Genomic DNA, 20724 nt, shown 5'->3' on the forward strand with positions numbered 1-20724 from the left:
AACTTTAAGGTTGGATGATTAGTTTTGCTACATTTGTATTGTCACAGGCAAGTGCACAGGTGATAGAGCTTAATAACTGCTTCAGCTCACCCTCTTTTGAAATCATTCCCAGTTTTTCTTTGCCCATGCCCTTAACTGGTAACTTACAGGGTAGGTTTGGGTTACTTTCGCAAGGAAAAGCCGGAAATCAAAGGAGACCTAAAATCTCAGACCCCCAGGAAGAGAGAGCATGGCTGTGAATTGAGAGGCTAAGTTGACAGTTGTCCCTTCAGACAGGGAAACGGATGTTGTGAGCAGGACAGGCTGCTTCTTCCCCCCACAGATGTTGTTAGCAAGGCCTAGAAGAACTTAAACTTCAAATAACTACTGGATCTTCAGTGTAGTCTGAACTCATTTAAGACTGTAGGACTTGGTTGTGAAGCGACTTTCCTTGCCCCTTAGATCCAGCTAGATAGCTTAATGTGTATGTGGTAGAAGTAGCTTTCTGGTTGGTAAGGGGTATTTTTTCTTGCCAAGAGTGACCCAGGTGCTGTTTTCTTCTCAGGATGAAAATGACGATGATGATGACTGGAACCCCTGTAAAGCAGCAGGGGTCTGTCTAATGCTTCTGGCAACCTGCTGCGAAGATGACATTGTTCCCCATGTACTGCCGTTCATTAAAGAGCACATTAAAAATCCAGATTGGCGATACAGAGATGCAGCTGTCATGGCTTTTGGGTGTATTTTGGAAGGACCAGAGCCCAACCAGCTCAAACCACTAGTTATACAGGTAATGCCAAGTGTATTTTCCAGGTTATTGGCCTTTTTGGCCCAAAGCACATTGCTAGTCAAATCAATTAAAATATGGTTTACAAGAAGAAAGTTTTATAACAGTGACCTGGGTTCTGTGTGTGTCTGGATTATGGCTATTTTACTCGGATGCAAAGCAAGTTGCTGAGAAGGCTTTTGTCAGTTTCTTTAAAATGTTGTATAGGGAAGAAATTTTCATATATGCCTCAAGATTACTGTAGTCTTTTTCATTCACTATCATTGGAGCAGCACTATGTCTATAACAGGGCTTTTGGGCTGGATATGACTGGTAAAGCCATTGGATCTGGCACAGTGCAGGGGAGTTGCCTGTGCCACAGCAAGGTCCTAGCACTGGTCCACCTCAGACCCAAGCTAGATTATTCCAGCCCACTGCTGGAAAAATGTTGCCAACCACTAGCACAGGGCATGTGGAAGGCACTTGGAGATAGATCCCATTTCCCTATCAGGTGCCTAAAGTAGCACCTAAGTAACCCAGGTAACTATGGCTTTTATCACTTGTGCACTGTTTGGGATCCGGCACAGCTGTGCTTGCTCCTCTGCTTCCCTACTGAGGCTGTACTATAGCTGGATAGTCTCCCAGAGTAGAATTGCTCAAGTGTTCATGTGATGCCAGTTAGGCTAGTTGCAGGAAAGCCATGACTAGTAGATCTGGAAGGCTGGAGGAAGGGTCTCATCTTTAAGCTTGGTAGCCTAGTAGTTGAGGTACTTGCTTGGGAGTGGAAGACTTTTGAGGACGGGGGCTAGACAGAACCCATAGTAGACTTGAACCTGCATCTCCTGCATTCGAGCAAAATGACTAAACCACCAGTCCATAGGGTGGGCTTTCCCAAGAGCACTCTCCAGCTCCCTTTGAAGCTGACCCACTGGGCAGCCAGGAAGCAAAAATAGGTGGGTCAGCAACAGAGTGAGGCAAAGGGAGAATGGCTCAGTGAGGTGGGATACTGCCCTGGAAGGGAAGGAGTGCTGGTTCTGGACTGGATACCAGCTCCCAATGGGGCAGAAACTATCCTAATGCTGTTAAGCTGTTTTTATTTAATGAATAGCAAACACAAGGTATAGTGGGCCAGTGTCAAGGAGAAGACTGGAGAGTGCCATAGGTAATGTGTAACCTATTGCCTGGTGCTTTACTGGGAGGCAGGACATGCAAGTTCAAATAGCCTCTTAGCATGACCAGCCTAGAACCTGTCTCCCATCTCTGGGCAGAGCCTTAAGCTATCAGGCAAGAAAGTGAGATGGTTCTCTTTCATCACAGTTTTATTTCTGGCAGCTGGGTGCAAAGGGTGATCCTGTTCTGTTACAGGTGGAAGTAGGCTATACATTGCACAAGTAGCAAGAAATGGCCTACTTAAGTGCCGTGTAATCACACAGGAAGTGACATATGATTTAGCCCTCAGTATACAGAGCCATGCTTGATCCTTTGTGTGTTCGTTTTTGCCTTGCGTAGTATGGATGAGAGGATTGAAACATCAAGGGTGCAGTGTATTTTAGCCTTGTCTCTAGGAGAAGTTTTATAAGTTGTCTTTCAAAAAGCTGACCATTTAGATAGATCCAGATATCTGGTTTCTGAGCCGTGAAACCCATTCTATTACTAATCCATTAAATAACTCTTAATAGAATATATTCCTAAACAGCTGCATGCTGCTGACATCATGTACATGAATTGGATACAATTGTGACTTGCTGCTAACTGTGGTTTTATTCTAGGCCATGCCAACTTTAATAGAACTAATGAAGGACCCTAGTGTGGTGGTTCGAGATACAACTGCATGGACTGTGGGCAGGATCTGTGAGCTGCTCCCTGAAGCTGCCATCAATGACATTTACCTCGCTCCACTGTTGCAGTGTCTGATTGAGGGCCTGAGCGCAGAGCCTAGAGTAGCTTCCAATGTGTGCTGGGTAAGGCAGAACTCAACTGCTGTGCAGTGATACAGGCAGGACCTCTACCATAAAAGGGGTGAGGTTGATGGATACACCTAGCAACTCTTGTGAGCATATTTCATCTGCAGACCCATCAGCCTGTTTGTCCACCACACAACTGTTAAGTAGGAACCATCTCAAGTCCTATGCAGCACTTTGGGTGCAGGGAAAACTGTTTCTGGACATCTTCTCAGTTAACTTTCCCTCTCCTTGTAAACAAATGTGTAAAAATGGTTTCAGTTTGAAAAAAGTGGTAAAATCATTCTCCCCTGTGGAGCATGAGTGCCTGGTAACTGTTTTGGAGCTTTTCTCAGATGAGTCCTACGTGTTTTTCTGTTGTTTGTCTTCCAGGGGCAGTTGAACTGTTCATTCAGTCCCAGTCCAAGGGAGACACGCGATACTGCCCCCCCAATTAGCTAAGTGCATTTATAGCCACCCAGCGCTAATTTTGAGAGTTTGAAACACATCTCATTCCTTTTATACAGCTTAAAGCTGTGCTGTTGACAAGGCACTGAGCAGGCTTGGCCAGTTCAACTTTACTTTTTCTTATTAATCAATACACCTTAATATCGCATAACTTAAACAAGTGTGTAATTTCTCATTACAAAGTGGGGGTACTTCACTGTATTTTAACCGAACTATTTTGGCTGAGTTCTCACCGTAATGGGTAATGACTGGTAAGACACTTTTGAAACTGCAGAATGAAATCTTTGTTTTTCTTAGCCCAGTTTCTCTGTTTTAAAGAGTTTCAGGGCACTCAGTCAGCCAGAGGCTCTTCCTGATCTTTTGCTTCCTGGGGCTTTTGCTTTCTGAAGTCCTCAATTGGTGTAAATTTTCCAAATCAAAAAGGAAATAGGGTTTGCAGCTGTAGTCACCTCCCCTGACTGCAGCTGTGACTGGGAGCAAATCTCTACGGCCTTGTCTAGACTAGGATTAAGATGTGATGTCAGCACAAGTTAGCTGTTAGGTGTTATCTCACCTGTTAGTAGACTCTTACAGCTAAGGTTATGGGCCTTTAAGCTGTTCACACCTGGTAGTGAATGCTGTAACTTCTTAAGCAAGGCTTCAGACTGGATTTCTGCTTTGAAATTTCATTGGTGGTATGTCAAAGCATAATGGGCCTTGCTTTTGGATAGCTGGAGAAGGAGAACCATTAGTTCTTCACTTTGCTGCTCTGTCAGAATGCAAAATTGACTCTAAGCATGGGGCAGAATATTCATTCTGCTGAACTATCAGGACTGGCAAGCTTTTTTTCCTGGTGGTCAGGCTGTTTCAGATTGACCTGAACACTCATTTGCACTAACTCTTTCCCAGCTTTTAGGGGTGGGTTTTAGCACACTTCCTTCCTCAACTGGTGAAACCTACTAAAAACTCTCAGGGGAATTGGTACATAGGCTGATGAGTGGTGCAGTTGAAATAATAAACTTGTGTAGTCTGGTCAGTTCAAGGGTATGTGTTGGGCTAGTTTGCCCATGATGGGAGACTCTCTTCATTATAGAGACTGTGATCTGTTCTGTATTTTAGGCCTTCTCAAGCCTGGCTGAAGCTGCCTATGAAGCTGCAGATGTAGCTGATGATCAGGAAGAGCCAGCAACCTACTGTTTATCCTCCTCATTTGAGCTAATAGTTCAGAAACTTTTGGAGACCACAGACAGGTACCCTTAAATTGGCTGACATAAATGTCTGCAGAAACACTTTTTACCACTTAAAATGGCAAGTTCTTTTGCTTCCCACAGTTTGATGTGAAGTGATGCTTTAAAAGGCATCAATGTGTCCTCATGCAGTGATATGTACTCAAGTCTTACAAAAATAACCTTCCACACAAAGATTTCTCCAGATTTAGGCCATGTTCATCCTTATTGATATATTGCTTAAGGTTTTCTCCAGACTTATTCTCTCCACCAGTGCTTTGATGGAAGCTTCATTAAGACTGCGGAGATTGCACACTATTTTGAGGCGTCATCTAGAGGGCCACTAAATCAAAACCACAACCAGAAAACAAGTCTCAGACTGCTGTGTGACTCCTCCCCATAGTATATCTCTAGTCCACTTGACATACAATGGGATGTCTGTGTTCTTTAACAAATATACAATGTCATCCCAGACACTGTACATACAGTAAAGTTATCACTACCTTGCATGGCTTGCAGTCTAAAGTAGGCAGCAAAGGAAGCATTTTACAGAAATTTGTAAAGTGACTTAAATCTGACTAACTGAAGAATCAAACCCTGATCTCTTTAGTCCCCATTACGGTGTTGGTTCACAAGACTGGCCATGTTTTCTAAATGCTGTGTTTGCTGGATAATCTAAAATCCAAATTTTTGGCCAGCTTGACTCAGTTCTGATGAAAAGTTTGTCAAAGATTGCTGATCATGCCAACCAAATTAGTCCATCTTACAGCACCTTGTATCAGCAGTGTTTCCAAATTGTCACTGTTTGACACACTCTGTAGATAGCCCTAGAATTGGTGAAGAACTGAACTGTTTTACTTCTTGAGGTCAGGATAGGGGCATACAGTGTGGTGCATGGTAGCTTGCTGTAGTGCTGTCTGTGACTAAATAAAGGACTTCCAGCATCTTCTATTAACACAATTTATAAAAGCTGTTCAAATGGAACATCAAAGATTTGAGCCTGCTTTCCAGCCCTTTTGTGTTCACTAATCAGTGGTATGAATGTTCAGCTTCTGCTGTAACGCTGGGATTTAACTAATAGTGATTTGGTCAAAAACGGTCTGTTACTAAGCAAGCATAAAACTTGGGAGCCAAAAATAAATTTATTCTCTTACTTTATAGGCCTGATGGACACCAGAATAACCTGAGGAGTGCTGCATATGAAGCTCTGATGGAAATAGTAAAAAACAGTGCCAAGGATTGTTACCCTGCTGTCCAGAAGACAACCTTGGTCATCATGGAGAGACTGCAGCAGGTGCTGCAGATGGAGGTGAGTAAAGGGCAAGTGTTCTGTTGTGATTTAAGGATACAGAGCAACTATAAACATTTTGTTTTGTTGTGCTCTGACTTCTGTCTAGCCAAGTGGGTTTTGCTGTTTTTATATAGCAGGTATGTGCTGAAAAGCTTAAAGCTGAATTAATTCTTTCTGGTCATAGGATGGATGATCATAGCCTGATTTATAGCTGTGCTGCAACAGCAGAGAGCTTTCTAATGATACAAGAATCTGGTTTTATTCTCTTTCAGTCTCATATCCAGAGTACATCAGACAGAATCCAGTTCAATGATCTTCAGTCTCTACTTTGTGCTACTCTGCAGGTAAATCACTGTTAGTTACCAACTGTAACTCAGATGTGAAGATGCACACATTTCTTCACCCAAGGGAACACATTTTGTTGTTTGAATTTGGATGAAATTGACTTCTTACATCCAAGTTAATATGCAGGAAAAGAGGAGTAATAAAGCTTTATGAAAGACGGAGATTTTTACAATTTGTGTCCAATATAAAGAGATTTTCTTAATTTCATGAAACAAAAACATATTAACATGGACACTTTTCCCTCTAAAAAGGAAGTAGTGGGGCATGGCACTCTACTGTCAGCAGCAGATTAACGATCCCTTTATATTTACCTTAATTCACCTGCAGAAAATCAAGTTTAGTGCTAGTAGCACTGATTGAATTGCCACTTTTTTCTCTCTTTAAGATATACTATCAATTTGAATATCACACTTACTGGAATCTTACATTTATTGTAACTTGGTTAAATATGGGTCATGACTAACCAGAGAACTACAAATGTAATATCAGTATTATATAGACCAATTTTCTTCTTGGGGCTACTAGTGAAGTTCAATTACAATTGAGTATCAGAAGTAAACACATTGCTGTCACGGTTACAATGTGAAAAGGGTCTTGTTAAAAAGGCCAGATTTAGACCAGCCAAACTTAATATCAGATCTAAATGAAATGTTCAGAGAATATACAGTGGGGAAGGTAAAATCTGCTTGTTCTACAGCTGCAAAATTTGAGAATAGGAAAAAACTGAATAGCATTCTACAGTTGCACTGACAAAGCATTTTCAGCAATGGAGCTCAAAGCAATAGTTGTGCTTTATTAAAGAACAGTATGGATTTGATAAAATGTTCTGAACTAGTGTGGGAGATGGAAGCGAATAATTTAGCCCAGTGTGTTTTGAGGAGTCATCTGTTACAATCTCTCTCTCTCTCTCTTTTTTTTTTCCCCCTCCTCCCCAAACTTAGAATGTTCTTCGGAAAGTGCAGCATCAAGATGCTTTGCAGATCTCTGACGTGGTTATGGCTTCTCTGTTGAGAATGTTCCAGAGCACGGCTGGATCAGGGGGTGTGCAAGAGGATGCCTTGATGGCAGTCAGCACCCTTGTGGAAGGTCAGTATTTCAGTGCAGGGCCTGTGAACATTACAGGAAAAGCTTGGAGTGATGCAGTATTTCAATGTTGTGGTTACTGCTGTAGAATCTTAGTTGCTTTTAACGTCACTGCTTAGCAAAGACTGTTATGTATTGAGGTTTTTTTAAATGCAGACTTGTTTTGTTGTGTTGTTCTGAGCATAGGTGTTTCACACCTATAAGGTCTGAGACCTAGCTGTTTGACGAATCAGAGGATGGCTTGATTGCCATAGATAATCTGTCTTCCTGTAGAGCACATAGATACTGCTCAACATCTGAATATAGAGTGTTATCAGAAATGCACTTTATACGGTGCGTGGCACGGTGGGCTGGGCTGTGTCACAGTGCAGATAATACTTTGTCTTGTGGGTTCACGTTTGCTGTTGCCTACCACAGCTGACTTGTTTGGTTTTGGTCAGTAGCTGACTTCTATTTGTGTGTGAGACTTTTTTTTTTTTTTAAATTGCATAGTACTAAAGATTGAACGTGGGTTCCTTCCCTCCCCACCCCCCACACTTTATAATCTGATTCATTCTGAAGTCAGGGTTGCAGCATTCCAGGCTGTGTGAGCCTCATTGTGATTTTCTGTTTGGGGTGCTGTTGCTGTGGTATGATATCAAACTTGAGCAATGCATTGTACTATCAAAACATGCAGTATTTAACATAAGTTGGATTATTGGGAATCTATATGATTTCACTGTTTAAAAAAAAAAAAACAACAAAGAAAAAACCATTAATCTCCATTAAAGGCTGTGCATGAATTGGAAATGGTTCTTGAGAGACAGCAGCCTGCAAATGGCTTATTTTCCTTCAGGTTTCTGAGGCCATTATTACAACTAGTTTGTTGAGGGGCTACTCTCTTGGGGACTAAACCTATTTCTAGTGCAAAGCACATGTTTAATTGCTCCAAGAACACATATCTGAGAAGCAGAGAAGGCTACTCCAGACAGCTGAAATTAAACACTTCTGACATCAGGCTTAAGGAACTATTACTTGGAATAGGTCAGTGACTTGGACAGTTGGACAGGCCCCTCCTAATGGGATAGGGAAGATTTATAACCACACTTGGTGCTTGGTTTCCTTTGAGGAGAATCTGATTGATTGTGGCTAGGTTTACTACTGAGCAGCTGTTTATGATCCAGGCAGCATCTGGCTTGTGAATGAACAGTAGTGGGCCAAACAATTCTCATCCTTCACAGAAATTTGTACGGTTATGAACCAATTTGCACTGAGCTGCAGGAAAGAGTGGTGAAATTATGTTGTAGAAAAATAAATCTAATCCTTCAAATAAATTTAAATCCAAGCTTCCCAAGAAGCACTCACTATTGGAAGAACAAGGAGTAAAGGGGGAGTCTCCAAAGCTGAAATGCCTTGGCTAATCAGCTGTCCCCAAAGGGAAAACTTTACTATGGCTTTAATCAGAAGAAAAAGTTTGGATCAACTTGATAAATCCTGCTTTACAATGGCTGGGGTGTAATGTTGCCCCTTCCCCCAAGTGCAGACTACTGGGTGGAGAGCTGCTCATCATGAGTCGGGATTTTGGGGGGGGGGGGCTGTGCATTTTTGCCATGATGCCAGTTGCTCTAGATGCATGTTCAGAAGGGTTGTTCAGGGTTCAAGAGAGCTATTCCTTATTTTCAAAGAACTATCTCTGATGGTACGCTAGACTTTCCTTTTTCTCCAAACAAATGTCTTGTACATTCAATAGAAGAATTGAGTAATAAAAGCTCTTGAGTGGTATATGATTGACTGGTAGGTCTCCTGATTTACTCTGGTAGGTCTCTCTTGACCTAATTGGAATGGATTTTGCTTTTTTTTGTCTGTATGTACAGTCTTAGGTGGAGAGTTTCTGAAGTACATGGATGCCTTCAAACCTTTCCTGGGCATTGGACTGAAGAACTATGCAGAATACCAGGTAGGACCCAAAGCTGAAAGCCTTTGCAGCCCCTTGTATGTTCGATAGGATGACATCTTTTTGAGAGCAGTCAGTGATGAAACTAAAATCAGTTCTGTAAAGTCTCTGTAATTATTGGCTGCACTCATAAATGAAATTAGACTCTCCTCTATTGTAAATTGCCCACAGAAGACTGCCATCAGCTGGACACCTGAGGTCTTCCTACATTGGCCACTTTTTGTTGACATTGATCAGGAGAGAGATTATTACTGGCAGTGAATTTCTATTAGATGTCTACTGGCAGTGAATTTTCATTAGATGTGCAGGTCTAATGGAATTTACCCTGGGGCTGGTACTTGGAACACCTGGCCGCTAGATTACATGGCACTTCTCTTAAAATAAAAAAAGGTCACCTGTCATTAGTTGGTATCTGAAACACTGCCTCTGTTGGGGAAACTTGTTTAGATTTTTTTTTTTCTATAGCTTACCATTTCAAATGGTTAACAAAGCCTTGACTCCTATCAGCAGTTGCGGATAAGAGTAATTATTCTTAGTGGCTTTCTTGGTTACTGTCTGTCTTGGTACCATTATTTAGTGTTTTTAATAAGCTAAAGCTGTAAGGACAGTCAGTGTGGGGAGCACTGACTCATTCTGGGTGGGTGTATAATTTGCTGTTCTCTTTTCAGGTTTGTCTGGCTGCAGTCGGCCTAGTTGGAGACTTATGTAGAGCCCTGCAGTCCAACATCTTGCCTTTCTGCGATGAGGTTATGCAGCTGCTCTTAGAAAACTTGGGGGTAAGGGCTTAACCTACCAATAACTAGCTAGGCAAACTTGGCTCTTGCAAAGTAAATAAGATAGGGAAGCAGAGGAGTTAGAGGCCTCTTATCTGAAGATATAAGAGTAATAGCTAGTAAGCATGACCATTTGAAGAGAATCCATGTGGAAAAGTTGGGGGGGATTTCAGTTTCTGGTATTTTACTCTAGTTCACTAGCCTGTCCTTACTTCCAATGTCCAACTAACAGGATCTGATCTTTTCTTTCCACTTTCAGAACGAGAATGTTCATAGGTCTGTAAAGCCTCAGATTCTTTCTGTGTTTGGTGATATTGCCCTTGCCATTGGTGGAGAGTTTAAAAAATACCTAGATGTTGTGTTGAACACCTTGCAGCAGGCCTCCCAAGCCCAGGTTGATAAGGTAAGCCAGCAGCACATGATGCAGATCCTTCTCATAAACCCTGAAATGGGTTCATGCCTCAGCGGCTTTCCAGTGGTCCTTACAGAAGCATGTTCTCTTGTTTCTCATTTAGTCTGACTATGATATGGTAGACTACTTGAATGAGCTGAGGGAGGGCTGTCTGGAAGCTTACACTGGCATCATTCAGGGACTGAAGGGAGACCAAGAAAATGTGCACCGTGAGTATTCCCTGTTGTGCAATGGAAACGGTTGCTGATCTGAAATTGAAAGGGGGGTAGGAGATATGCTTAAATAAGTTCCTTCATTAGTAGCTACTCCCATGGCTTTAATAGAAATTGCAGGCAAATAGGATCAACAGTGCTAATCCGTTCACAGCTGCTAAGGGAAAAAACAAAACAAGAATCCCCTCCTTTGGATAGAGGGGACTGGACTAACAGCAAGCCTTTCCTCCTGAATTCAAGAAGCTCCTATAGCACTGCAGTCTGGTCTGTGAGCAGAGTGGAAGCTGTTATATCAAAAGTGGTTTGATGGGTTAGCTACTCCCTAGAGGTGGGCCATGTTTTAAGCCTGCTATACTAAGCCAGTTGTTGCCTTGCAGCGGATGTCATGCTGGTGCAGCCCAGAGTAGAATTTATTCTTTCTTTCATCGACCACATTGCTGGAGATGAGGATCACACAGACGGAGTAGTAGCTTGTGCTGCTGGGCTGATAGGGTAAGCATCTGGGTCCTTTAACTTGAAAATAATAAGCATCTTGCACAAACTCTTATTTATGGTACGATAAGCTTTGTCATTTTTACACTTGTCTAAACTGCTGGCCCTATAGACTTCAGTTTAGAAGCAAAGTTGAATTGATATACATGGTGATGGTGGTCGCTGACCACAGAACTGGTGACCAGCTTCATCCTGGTCTCACAGTTCCGTGAAGGCAAGTGCAAACTGTATGTGCCTTATACAAAGTTGTATTCAAAGATAAGTCAATACAAATGAAATTCTGTGGTGCCTTGTGTAATTGAGGAATTGCTAAAGCTGGATTCAGCCAGTTAATGTCCATTTTGCTGTTGACTTTGGAAGCAGGATGGAACTTTCAGGGAGAACGTTCTTTGGACAGGACACACGCATGCTTGCAGCCAATACAACTGTTCCGCTCTTCATGCTAAAACTGGTGACAATATGCAACATTTTAAAAAGGGTATTTGATTGTGTGATTCGCTTTTTTCTTGTTGCTAGCAAGAGCTGCTCAAACTGTCAGTGGCACATCTGTTTGTGGCATTCAGTAAGTCTCAAAGCCCATTTACTCTCTACTGTTTCCCCTCCAGGGACTTGTGTACAGCATTTGGGAAAGATGTACTGAAATTAGTAGAAGCTAGACCCATGATACATGAACTGCTAACTGAAGGAAGAAGATCCAAGACGAATAAAACAAAAACCCTCGCTACCTGGGCGACTAAAGAACTGCGAAAACTGAAGAATCAAGCTTGGTAAGGAGACTCTTCTCAAAAGCCCTTAGCTAGAAAAGAATTTCCCATCATTTCTTCCAAGTAGTCCTGTCTTCTGCTGCTTGGGATCTTAGTAAACAGAGCTAACACAATAGTTTTTTTTGGCCTTCACTCCACAAGTTTGGACTAAAGGTCTCCTCCACAATAGAATCAGATCCTTGCTCATGGTGCAGCTGTAGCCTGCTAGTGAGTTCTCTCTTGCTTTCCCTGGATCTTTTTAGGTGCATCTCAGTTTTTTAACACTCTCTCTGCTTGCTGGTAAAGGAAACTATATTATACTTAGTGACACATGTTCCAAATCTATATCGTCTAATAAACATCTGTCCCCAGAACAAGTTGGGACAGAAGCTATGGGTGTTAGCTGCAGCCAAGGCTGGGAATTTGACTGACATGTGCCAATGCTCCTGCTAGGACTAAAAAACCCAGAGGTTCCTGCCTAGAAGGTGTTGCTCCTCTTTTCAGGGTCAGACTGATCTTCATGTCTGGGATCAGGAAGGAATTTTACCTCAGTTGGATTGGCATGGGTTTGTGAGGGTTTTTGCCTTCCTCCTGTAGTTATTGTCCTCTTCCGTGGACCTCTTCAGGGTGTTCTAACAACTACTTCCTATCCTTGCAGTGGCAGAACATTGGCAGTGCCCTCATGCCCCTGCTTTACCTGTAGCAAGCTAAGGTGTTGTTGATGTTTAGGTCATTGTGTGGCATGTGTAAGGGTTGTTGGCAAAGTATTTAAGAATAGGTTAGACACTTGTCTAGGATGGGTTAGATGGGAATGATCCTGCTTTGAGAAGGGGGTTGGATTAGATGACTTCTGAGATCACTTCCAGCTCTGCTTCCTATTTCTTCTAAATCATGGAAAAGTACAGGGGATGTAGCATTTGGGAAAAGCCACTTACTCCTGGCTGGATGTGCACCTTTTAATTCATTGAACTCTAGGCCTTTTTTCAGTTTTGTGATGTGCCTATTTCCTTTGATTGTAAATAATCCTATTTTGGCTCCTAAAGCGGGTCTTGGTTTTTTTATGACTGTCCCCCTCCCCCCCCTCTGATTACAGATCTGTTACCATTGGGATGACACCTGAGACCCCCACTGGAAATCTCCAATCTTTTGAAAAAAACCCGGAAATAAGGAGCGTGCACGGATGCTGAATGTTTGGGAATGAGAGGATGAGTGAGTGAGACGTGAAACACACCACATTGAAAATCCCGCCACAGTAACAGCAGCAGCGCTGTTAGTGAGCTGAGCACTGACTTGCGTAAAAAAAAAAAAAAAAAAAAAAAAACACACAAAAAAACCTGACGTCGTCTGCCTTGAGGAAGAGGGAATGACTAAGCTGTTTGAAATAAGCAGTCTCTTCCGACAGAGACTAGGACTAGCTTTTCTGTCGTTGGGCCAGTGCGGAGCGGAATAACTAGTTTGGAAGAGAAGAAACTAGGTTCAACTGTGGTGCTCTTTGTTTGAGGTCTGGCTTTTGCTGCTGAAGAGAGCTGGAGTCTGGGTCTTTGGCCCGCCTTCTGTAACTTGCCACACAACGCTATCAGTGCACCTGGGTTAAAGGAGGGGTGAAGGATTTTCAGTCTAAGAGTGAGTGTGTGTGAATGAGGCGGTATCCACATTCTCAACTTCAAAGTCATTGCAGTTTATCTTTTCCCAAAAAGGGTTAGCTGTTGCATTTCATAAACTAACTGAAGTTCAGTCTACTGATGCAGCCTAAGAGATGTAAAAAGAAAAGAGGAAAAAATAAAAGGAAAGTCGCTCTTTAGGGCTTTTTATTTTAGGGAAACACTGACGAATGTTCAGAGCCTCCCATTCAGAGTGACGCTTTTCATGATCTTGTTTCATCAAAGCGCCTTTCCTTCCTTAATATTGTTCAACTGTGAATGTAGAAATGGGGGGGAAAACTCTTGCGTTAGAGGGAATAGAAACAAATTGTCAAACAAGATTTCAGACTTACACACACAAACACAAAGTGCTCAGAATTGGCAATGAGAACGCAAAGGGAACGATCTCTCCTGACTTGTACTGTAGCAGCCCGAACACCCACAAAATTGTGCCAAAGAGTTGAAAAACAATAAAGTAAACCTTCAGGTAATATTTTGGATTGCAAAATGAGGACAAATTCAATGTTCAAACAATCTGATAAAATGCCATTTGGAAACTGCTTGGCCTTTTGTGCTCTTTATTTGATCGAATTTTAATGTGGTATTGGTCTCTTGCTGCACTTCAAAAACAAAAAAGGAAAAAGAGAAATTTATATAAATATATATATACTGACTTGAGCTTACACAAGACGGCACTTGTAAAAGGTTATATTTTTCCACTGCAGTTGAAGATTAATAAAATGGTGTCAAACATTCCCCAATACTTCCTTTTTTGTATTCTTGGTCTTTCCAGTAAAAGGGGAACCCACTAACACTTTTTTTCTTTTTTTTTTTTTTTTTCTTTTTTTAACAGTGTAGTAAAAGTCTGATGGGCAATTCTGGGACAGATTAGCTTTTTGGTGTTCCCAGTCAGGCAGCTTTTAATTCTGTCATGTGAAGGACTGGAATTTCTTCGGGTTTTTTGTTTTCTGGGTTGTTTTTTTTTTTGTTTTTCCTCTCAGATCAAATTTTTTTTCTTTCTCCCTTCCTTTTTTGAGGAATAGTCACTCCTTCACTTGTCCCAGCTCATCAGCAATAAAACAGGAAGAAAGGAGAGAAGGTGTAGGGTGTAAAACAATTATTCATTTAACCTTTATTATGCAGCTCTTACCAGCAGTTTTAAATTTTTGCACGGCCTTTTAAAAGCTGTTTGTCTGTGGGAGGAAGTTTAGAAACCCCTCACCTAGCGTATGAACAGAAGCAGGTAAAATCTCTTATTATCCTTTTCTTCCCTTCTCCCAATCTGATTCCCAGGATCCATGAAAATGGAATCCACTTCTGTTGCCCATTCGCACTGCAGCATCCACAGCAGCTCTTGTACAGGGTATCAGATATGTGCCTTTCAGTGCCGGGTTCAGAATGCAGTCTAAGTGCTGACCTTTGAACCAGTGTACAAAAAAAAAAAAAATAAAAATAAAAAAATCCCAGGTGCTTAGAAGAAAGGAAAAGCTCTGATGGCAAATTGGGAGAGCTGGCCAGCTCCTAAAGCATTGGTGAGGGAAAGGCCTGGGTCACATTTCTATTAATGCCTTTTATTTTTATTTTGTTTCTTGAGGTGGGGTGGGATTTCCTAAAAAGCCATTCCTGAAGTTGGGGAGGGGGCATGGAGGGGAGAAATCTGATCATTCCTCAGTGCTACCTGTTTCTGTCCTGTGTGGCTGTTCAGCTGTAGACAGCAGGAGAATAAAGTACACTGAGACAGTAGTGGAAACACATCTGGCGTCTCATGTTTTTTGTTCCAGGGAATGAGTTCTTGAAAATGTCCTAATGCTTAACACCTTGAGCTTCCACACCACACTCCCATAGTATAGTAGTGAGGAGAAGCTAGTTCACTCACTCCAGTATTGGTGCTGAAACCTGCAACTGCTCTTCTTTTAATCCTGATATAGCTGGGGTTTGGAGAGGGAGATAAATGCCTTGTATATAATGTCAAAGCACCAGTGTTGCTGCCTGGCAGACTCTTAATTAATGGAATAAATCGTTGACTTTTTTTAATGTGCCATTTCAATGCTAGGATCACAATGTGCTTGTTTCAGCAAAGCATTTTGTTAGCTTGCAGCCTGGGCATTGCACTGGTTTTTGCTTTGCCTCTGAGGTAGGGGTTACAGTGGGATACTGGAGGGCTACTGCTGAGAGGAAATACTGCTGTCTGGAAATAGCTTTTATGGCAAGTGGTGGCTCCATTCATATTGTGCTGCAGCACTTTGTATCTTGTGCTTTTTCTTTGCTAATCAAATGCCTTGCCACAGGCATTTACTGTACTGCTCTTGGACTTGAATGGAAAAAAAAGTTAATGTAATCTTTACAGTACCCACTTTAATGCAGTCCTGGTATTTTTAACTTGAAACCAAGCTACTGTGTTAACTTTCTCAAGTCCATCAAATTATTGACATCCTGGCCACATGAGCAACCAGTGCTTGGTGTTCATTTGGCTTTTGACACCAAGTGCTTTTCAATAAATTTTTAATCTCTGGCAACACTTCTGAAGTGCTGTTACTATGCCACCTACCAATTGGCAGTTGTGATCTGTTAGTGACTAGAAGTCCCACTTACTAACAAATTAGTAGCATTGATTTATTTACCTTCTAAATAAAAGCTGCTTTATTTTTGTTTTAACCTTTTTTCTGCTTTGTTTTATATAGTTGCTGCTGCTTCTCTTGCCAGAAACCTTCCTCCCCTGCACTGCTCAGTGAGACTGTGTGGGCGTGCACTCTGAATGACATGCTCTCATCTGCTTCCTGTTTGGGGGAGCTGGAGGTGACAGGGATGTGTCATCCGCCCATATGTGCTATTCAGACACACAGGAATAACAGTGCAATGCAAAACTATTTCCAGGAACAAGAGTCTGGCCTCTTCTATCAGTGGTTGTCTTTTGGGTTCCTTTGAGGTTTAATGTCATCTATGTTCTCTTGTGTGCATTTGTGTACCTTGACAGGGGATGGTATCTTGGCAAGAGCAGATTAGCTTGCTAAATGCCTTGTTCTTCAATATGACTAAAGCAGTGGTGCCCAACCTTTTCGTTCTGTGGGCCGCCAGCTGAGCAGTGCCAAGTCTGTTTGCAGGCCAGATCTGGCCTATGGATGACTGTGTGGTAACAACGACCTGGCCAGGGCTTGATGCACAGCTATGTGGGGCTAGGAAATTTGGCAGCAGGGTGGCAGTGGCAGTGCTAATTGCTACTGCTTTCTTGCCACCAAATTTCCAAACCCCTGAACTGAAGCACACTTTCTGATCAGGAAAGAGATGCAAAGATCAACCATGGAAGAAAAACTGATTGGCTGGGAGGCGAGCTAAACTACAAGAATCTATTTACTGAGTCCTTACAAACCAGGCTTAGGGGTGTTAACACCTTCTGCAAACCATGGAGGTGATAAAGTAGTCTTGGCCCATCATGTAGGAGCGTGTACTGAGGTTCTCTTTAATGAGAGGAGGCTTTGTCCATCATTGAAAGTACTGCCTGCTGTGGAATGCAGTGGTTGCTGCCAGCACATAGCAAAGCCTGCATGCTCTAGGATGGTGAAGTGGGTACGTTGCACTAACAAAGGCATCACAGGGAAGCAGAATGTAATTATCCACCATGTAATTTAGTGAATTTTAATGGTTTTGACATTTACCTCTTAGGTAAAGTTTTCCCAGCATTTTTAATGACTGAGTGGGCAGGTCCTACAGCTCAGCTCTTAACCGTGACTTCTTCCAAGTTGTAACTTGTGCACTAAGCAGAGGTGTGTGTGGAGAGCTGGCTCAAGACATGGTGATATTGTAGCTTTTTTTTTTTTCTTTCAACTAGAAGAGGTATTAAAATAGATTAAAATATACTCTTTTTCATGTAAGCAAATGCATTACCAGTGGTCTGTGATTGCAAGTGGGAAGAAAGCTGTCCATACAAGAACTTGAGAACCAATGTCTTGTCCAAACTTAAAGCTGGAATTTTTAATGAAAAGCAACCAAATGGTGCCTAGTGTCTCCACTTGGTAGGAGATCCTGTAGTCTGCCTTAAGTGAACCAGTTTGGGCAATGAGCACTTTTACACATGCTCCAGGAATGGGGGGGGGCAGGGGTGCACAGTGCTTTAATTAGAGTGGCTCTAAACTAAAATGCTGCCATGTCTCCTGTATCAGTGTCCCCACAGTTAAAAATGGCATGAGGATGCTTGAACTAAAGTTTGTTCCACGAGCTTTAGTTCAAGCACCCCTGCCACTATTTTTAAGCACGGGAACACTAATACACAAGATGCGGGAGGCTGCTTTAGCGCAGCTGTTGTCATGCTCTAGCAGACTCGATTTAATTGTCTGCTTCAGCACACTAGAATTCCAGCACATCAGAGCAGCCTCTGTGCTAGTGTATAGGCAGGCACCCTATGAATATGGGCACTTTCTATACTCTGTCCTGAATATGGCAAATAATCAAGGTGAGAAATCCAGCAACTGCATATCTTGACAGCTTCATGTTCACATGCCTAATGTGTATTATCAAGATGATTATGAAGAGGAGCTTGTGTACAGATTGAGAGAAGTCTCATGGTGTCTGGTTTATCTTGAGATCGCATGAAGTGGTTGGCTTTCTGCAGAGACTCTGTTTATCTCTTCCTGAATTCGACAGATACCACTTAAAACAATGGGGGCCAGCCTTTTTCACAGATGTACCACAAATTAGCCCCACAGTCATGTCATTTCTCTTCCCCACTGCTCTTTTCTATGCCCAATTTCCTGCTCTGCTTTCTGCTTCCTGCCCAAGTGGCTGCTGTGCTGCCTGTTCTCTCTGCATTATCCTGCATGCCATGCACAGAGGCTGCCTGTAGCACTCGTGCCACAGGTTGGCCACCCTGACTGGAGGAAAAAAAAAATACAATATGAGTTTACCTCCACTTGTCTTCTGCCAGATGAGCAAGCTAGGTTTTAGTTGAGTTCCCAGGTTACTGAGCACATGGTACTGAAGAGGGGAATGCCCAGCATTTAATTATCTATAGTTTGCCAGGAGACTCAACTGCAAATGCTCAGGGACAAGGATTCATGTCTATAAATGTACCATATGTCCCATCACCTAAACTTGCTAGTCAAATAAGTAAACTCAAGCTTACAGCTAGTATATCCTTTGTGTTTGATGGAGTTAAAAACATTGTTAATTCCTGATGAGGCTAATAGAAGCTGAAGTTCAGGCCTTCATGGCTACATTAATCCAGAATTTGAGATGCAATTTGCCTTATAACAGTCAATGAAACATGGTGGGTGTTGCTGTATGAACAAATACCAGAAATGGTTGCTGTGTATACTGCATCATCAGTCAGCATGCCAAAGCACTCTGGATTCACTGACCCTCAAGGGAGCTAACATGAACTGAGCAATGCTGTTGAAACAGCAGGGGGAAATGAGCTGGAAAAGAATTGTCCTAGCTGAAGTTAAAACTGGACATGTGTTTAATGCACTTCTTTCAAAGGGGCAGGAAACAAGCAACTGGTCAAGGTTTATTTTTACGTCTCCATTGAAAAAAGGTTCCTTCTGACAGTGCACAGTATTGCCGCTAGTAGAGGGGAAGAAGAGGGTGGCTTGGGATCAGGACACGCTTTACTTGGACTTCAAGTAAAGGTCCTCAAGAACCATCTCTCAGATCAGTCCAGCGGATTTTTTTTTCTCAGATGTTCTGCTAGCTGAGTTGATGAATGCAATATGATCGGTTTATCCATGGAGCCAAAAAAATGGATGCAGAAGTACCCATCTGCTGCTGTGAACCAGTACAGATGTGTAAATCAGTGTCCTGTGCTTGTGACAAGAGGTTCTACAAAAGAATTTAGAGTTTCTACCATAGGTAGAGCAAGTAGGGTTTAGCTCTGTTGCCACAGACCAATCTAGGAGCTACCTGTATGCTCTCTTCCCAAGAAGGAGCTAGAAGGCCCCTGAAAATTCCTTTCTTGTTCCCTGAACTTCTTAAAAAGCACTTTATTCTGAATTTTCCCCTCCCAGCTACCTTCTACCACCAGCTGGTATTCCTAATATGTTCATTCCATTTCTTTGGTGTTACTTTCCCAGATACTTCTCTGACGGCCTGCCATAGCAACGTTTGTTTTGGAGAACTGCAGTCCTGCTGACCCAAAGCAGTACTCCTATTAAAGCTTGAGCATCTTTCTCATTTACTTGAGGTAGATCATAAAAACAAAATTCATGTGTCATGGAAACTGCAGTGGCTGTTTCAGCATCTGGTTTACTAGCAAGTGCTGGTACACCTTTGAACCTCAAACAAAAATTGCCTGTACTTAACAGAGTAAACATAGGATTTGATTTCACTTTAAGAACCAAATGCTTTGTCATTGCCTTCCTAAATTTGAGAAGGAAAAAAATGGTGGGTCAAATCCTCAGCCCTTGTAAACAGCTAAATTAATGTATCTGTGCTGAATTGCACTTGCAGAAGAGCTGAATTTAGGTGCTTGAATCATTGAAATTCAATGGAGTTTCATGATTTTAATTCCCTCCCGCACCTTTGAAAATCCTTGCCTTTGCTTTGTAATTTCAAATGAATGACTTCAGCCATAACACACAAATTAGGCTGATTCTTTAAAATATTGCAGTCTTGAAGAAGACAAAATGCTGTCTGAAATGACTGTGTGAGATTGGTATGAGAATTTATCCAAAAGGTGGGATTGAACACCATGGTATAAAAGAAGGGTGAGAGCTAAAGATATTTACCCATCTGTCCATTACATTTTTTTTTTAAGGAACCTTAAGCACACTGAGTAACTTTACTCAGTTGAGTAGTTCTTCTGAATTAGAAGGCCTGAACAGCTCTCTTGCTCCTGATGGATACTACTAAAGCCATATTATGAGCAAGTTTGAAAGAAAACAGACTTTCATGGAGGTGACTGAAGAGAGGGCTGAGATGTTCTTAGGACCCACATTGGCCACCTTTGTGTAGCAGGAGCTCGCAGCCTGCTGTGGGTGCAGCATTAAGCTTTGACAGGGGAAACAATGTCTAGCACAGTGGCAGACCTTTTCAAAAGCATACCTCAAGTCCAAAGTATGAGATAACGCCACTCTAATAACTGGCCACTGCCATTGCTCCTGGGACATGGCAACACTGAATTTAATGGCACCCATTTCCCACAGCTCCCATGGAGCCAAACCTTCAAGCCAGCCGCAATTGGTGCCCCTTTTAACTTGGCACCTGGGATTTATGTGCCAAACATACCAGCTGCCCATGTGCCTGCTGCTCTAGCCGGTAGGATGCTAGACTGGGAACCTGAACACTTGGGTTCTGTGATTGCCCACAGTCCTGAGCAGGCAAGTGGGAGAAGCAAATTATTTCCCCTCACTTTTGTGGCTGTGTATTTCCAACCCTTGGCCTTACCCATTTATACTGTAAAGCAGGGATGTCATCTGGCCCAGCTGAGTGACCCATGACTAGTCCACAGGCTG

General features: G+C 42.3%; 1 protein-coding gene across 2 annotated transcripts in view; it reads left to right on the forward strand.

The window, feature by feature from the left end:
* The window catches only part of KPNB1 (karyopherin subunit beta 1), a 33953-nt gene extending 16793 nt beyond the window's left edge, over positions 1–17160 (forward strand). Inside the window, exons 10-22 of one of the 2 annotated variants that reach the window (XM_059727021.1) lie at positions 545–769; positions 2515–2706; positions 4252–4382; positions 5520–5667; positions 5922–5993; positions 6936–7080; positions 8931–9013; positions 9679–9786; positions 10043–10186; positions 10299–10404; positions 10785–10899; positions 11505–11666; positions 15964–17160. In XM_059727021.1, the coding sequence (XP_059583004.1) occupies positions 545–769; positions 2515–2706; positions 4252–4382; positions 5520–5667; positions 5922–5993; positions 6936–7080; positions 8931–9013; positions 9679–9786; positions 10043–10186; positions 10299–10404; positions 10785–10899; positions 11505–11666; positions 15964–16207 (1875 nt within the window). In that variant the 3' untranslated portion in view covers positions 16208–17160. Of the gene's footprint in view, positions 1–544; positions 770–2514; positions 2707–4251; positions 4383–5519; positions 5668–5921; positions 5994–6935; positions 7081–8930; positions 9014–9678; positions 9787–10042; positions 10187–10298; positions 10405–10784; positions 10900–11504; positions 11667–12735; positions 15037–15963 lie in introns of those variants that run through there. The other variant, XM_059727022.1, reaches the window with a different exon arrangement.
* The last annotated feature ends 3564 nt before the right edge of the window (positions 17161–20724 follow it).

Source organism: Alligator mississippiensis, chromosome 4 (assembly GCF_030867095.1).
Source record: "Alligator mississippiensis isolate rAllMis1 chromosome 4, rAllMis1, whole genome shotgun sequence".
Taxonomy (NCBI): Eukaryota; Metazoa; Chordata; order Crocodylia; family Alligatoridae; genus Alligator; species Alligator mississippiensis.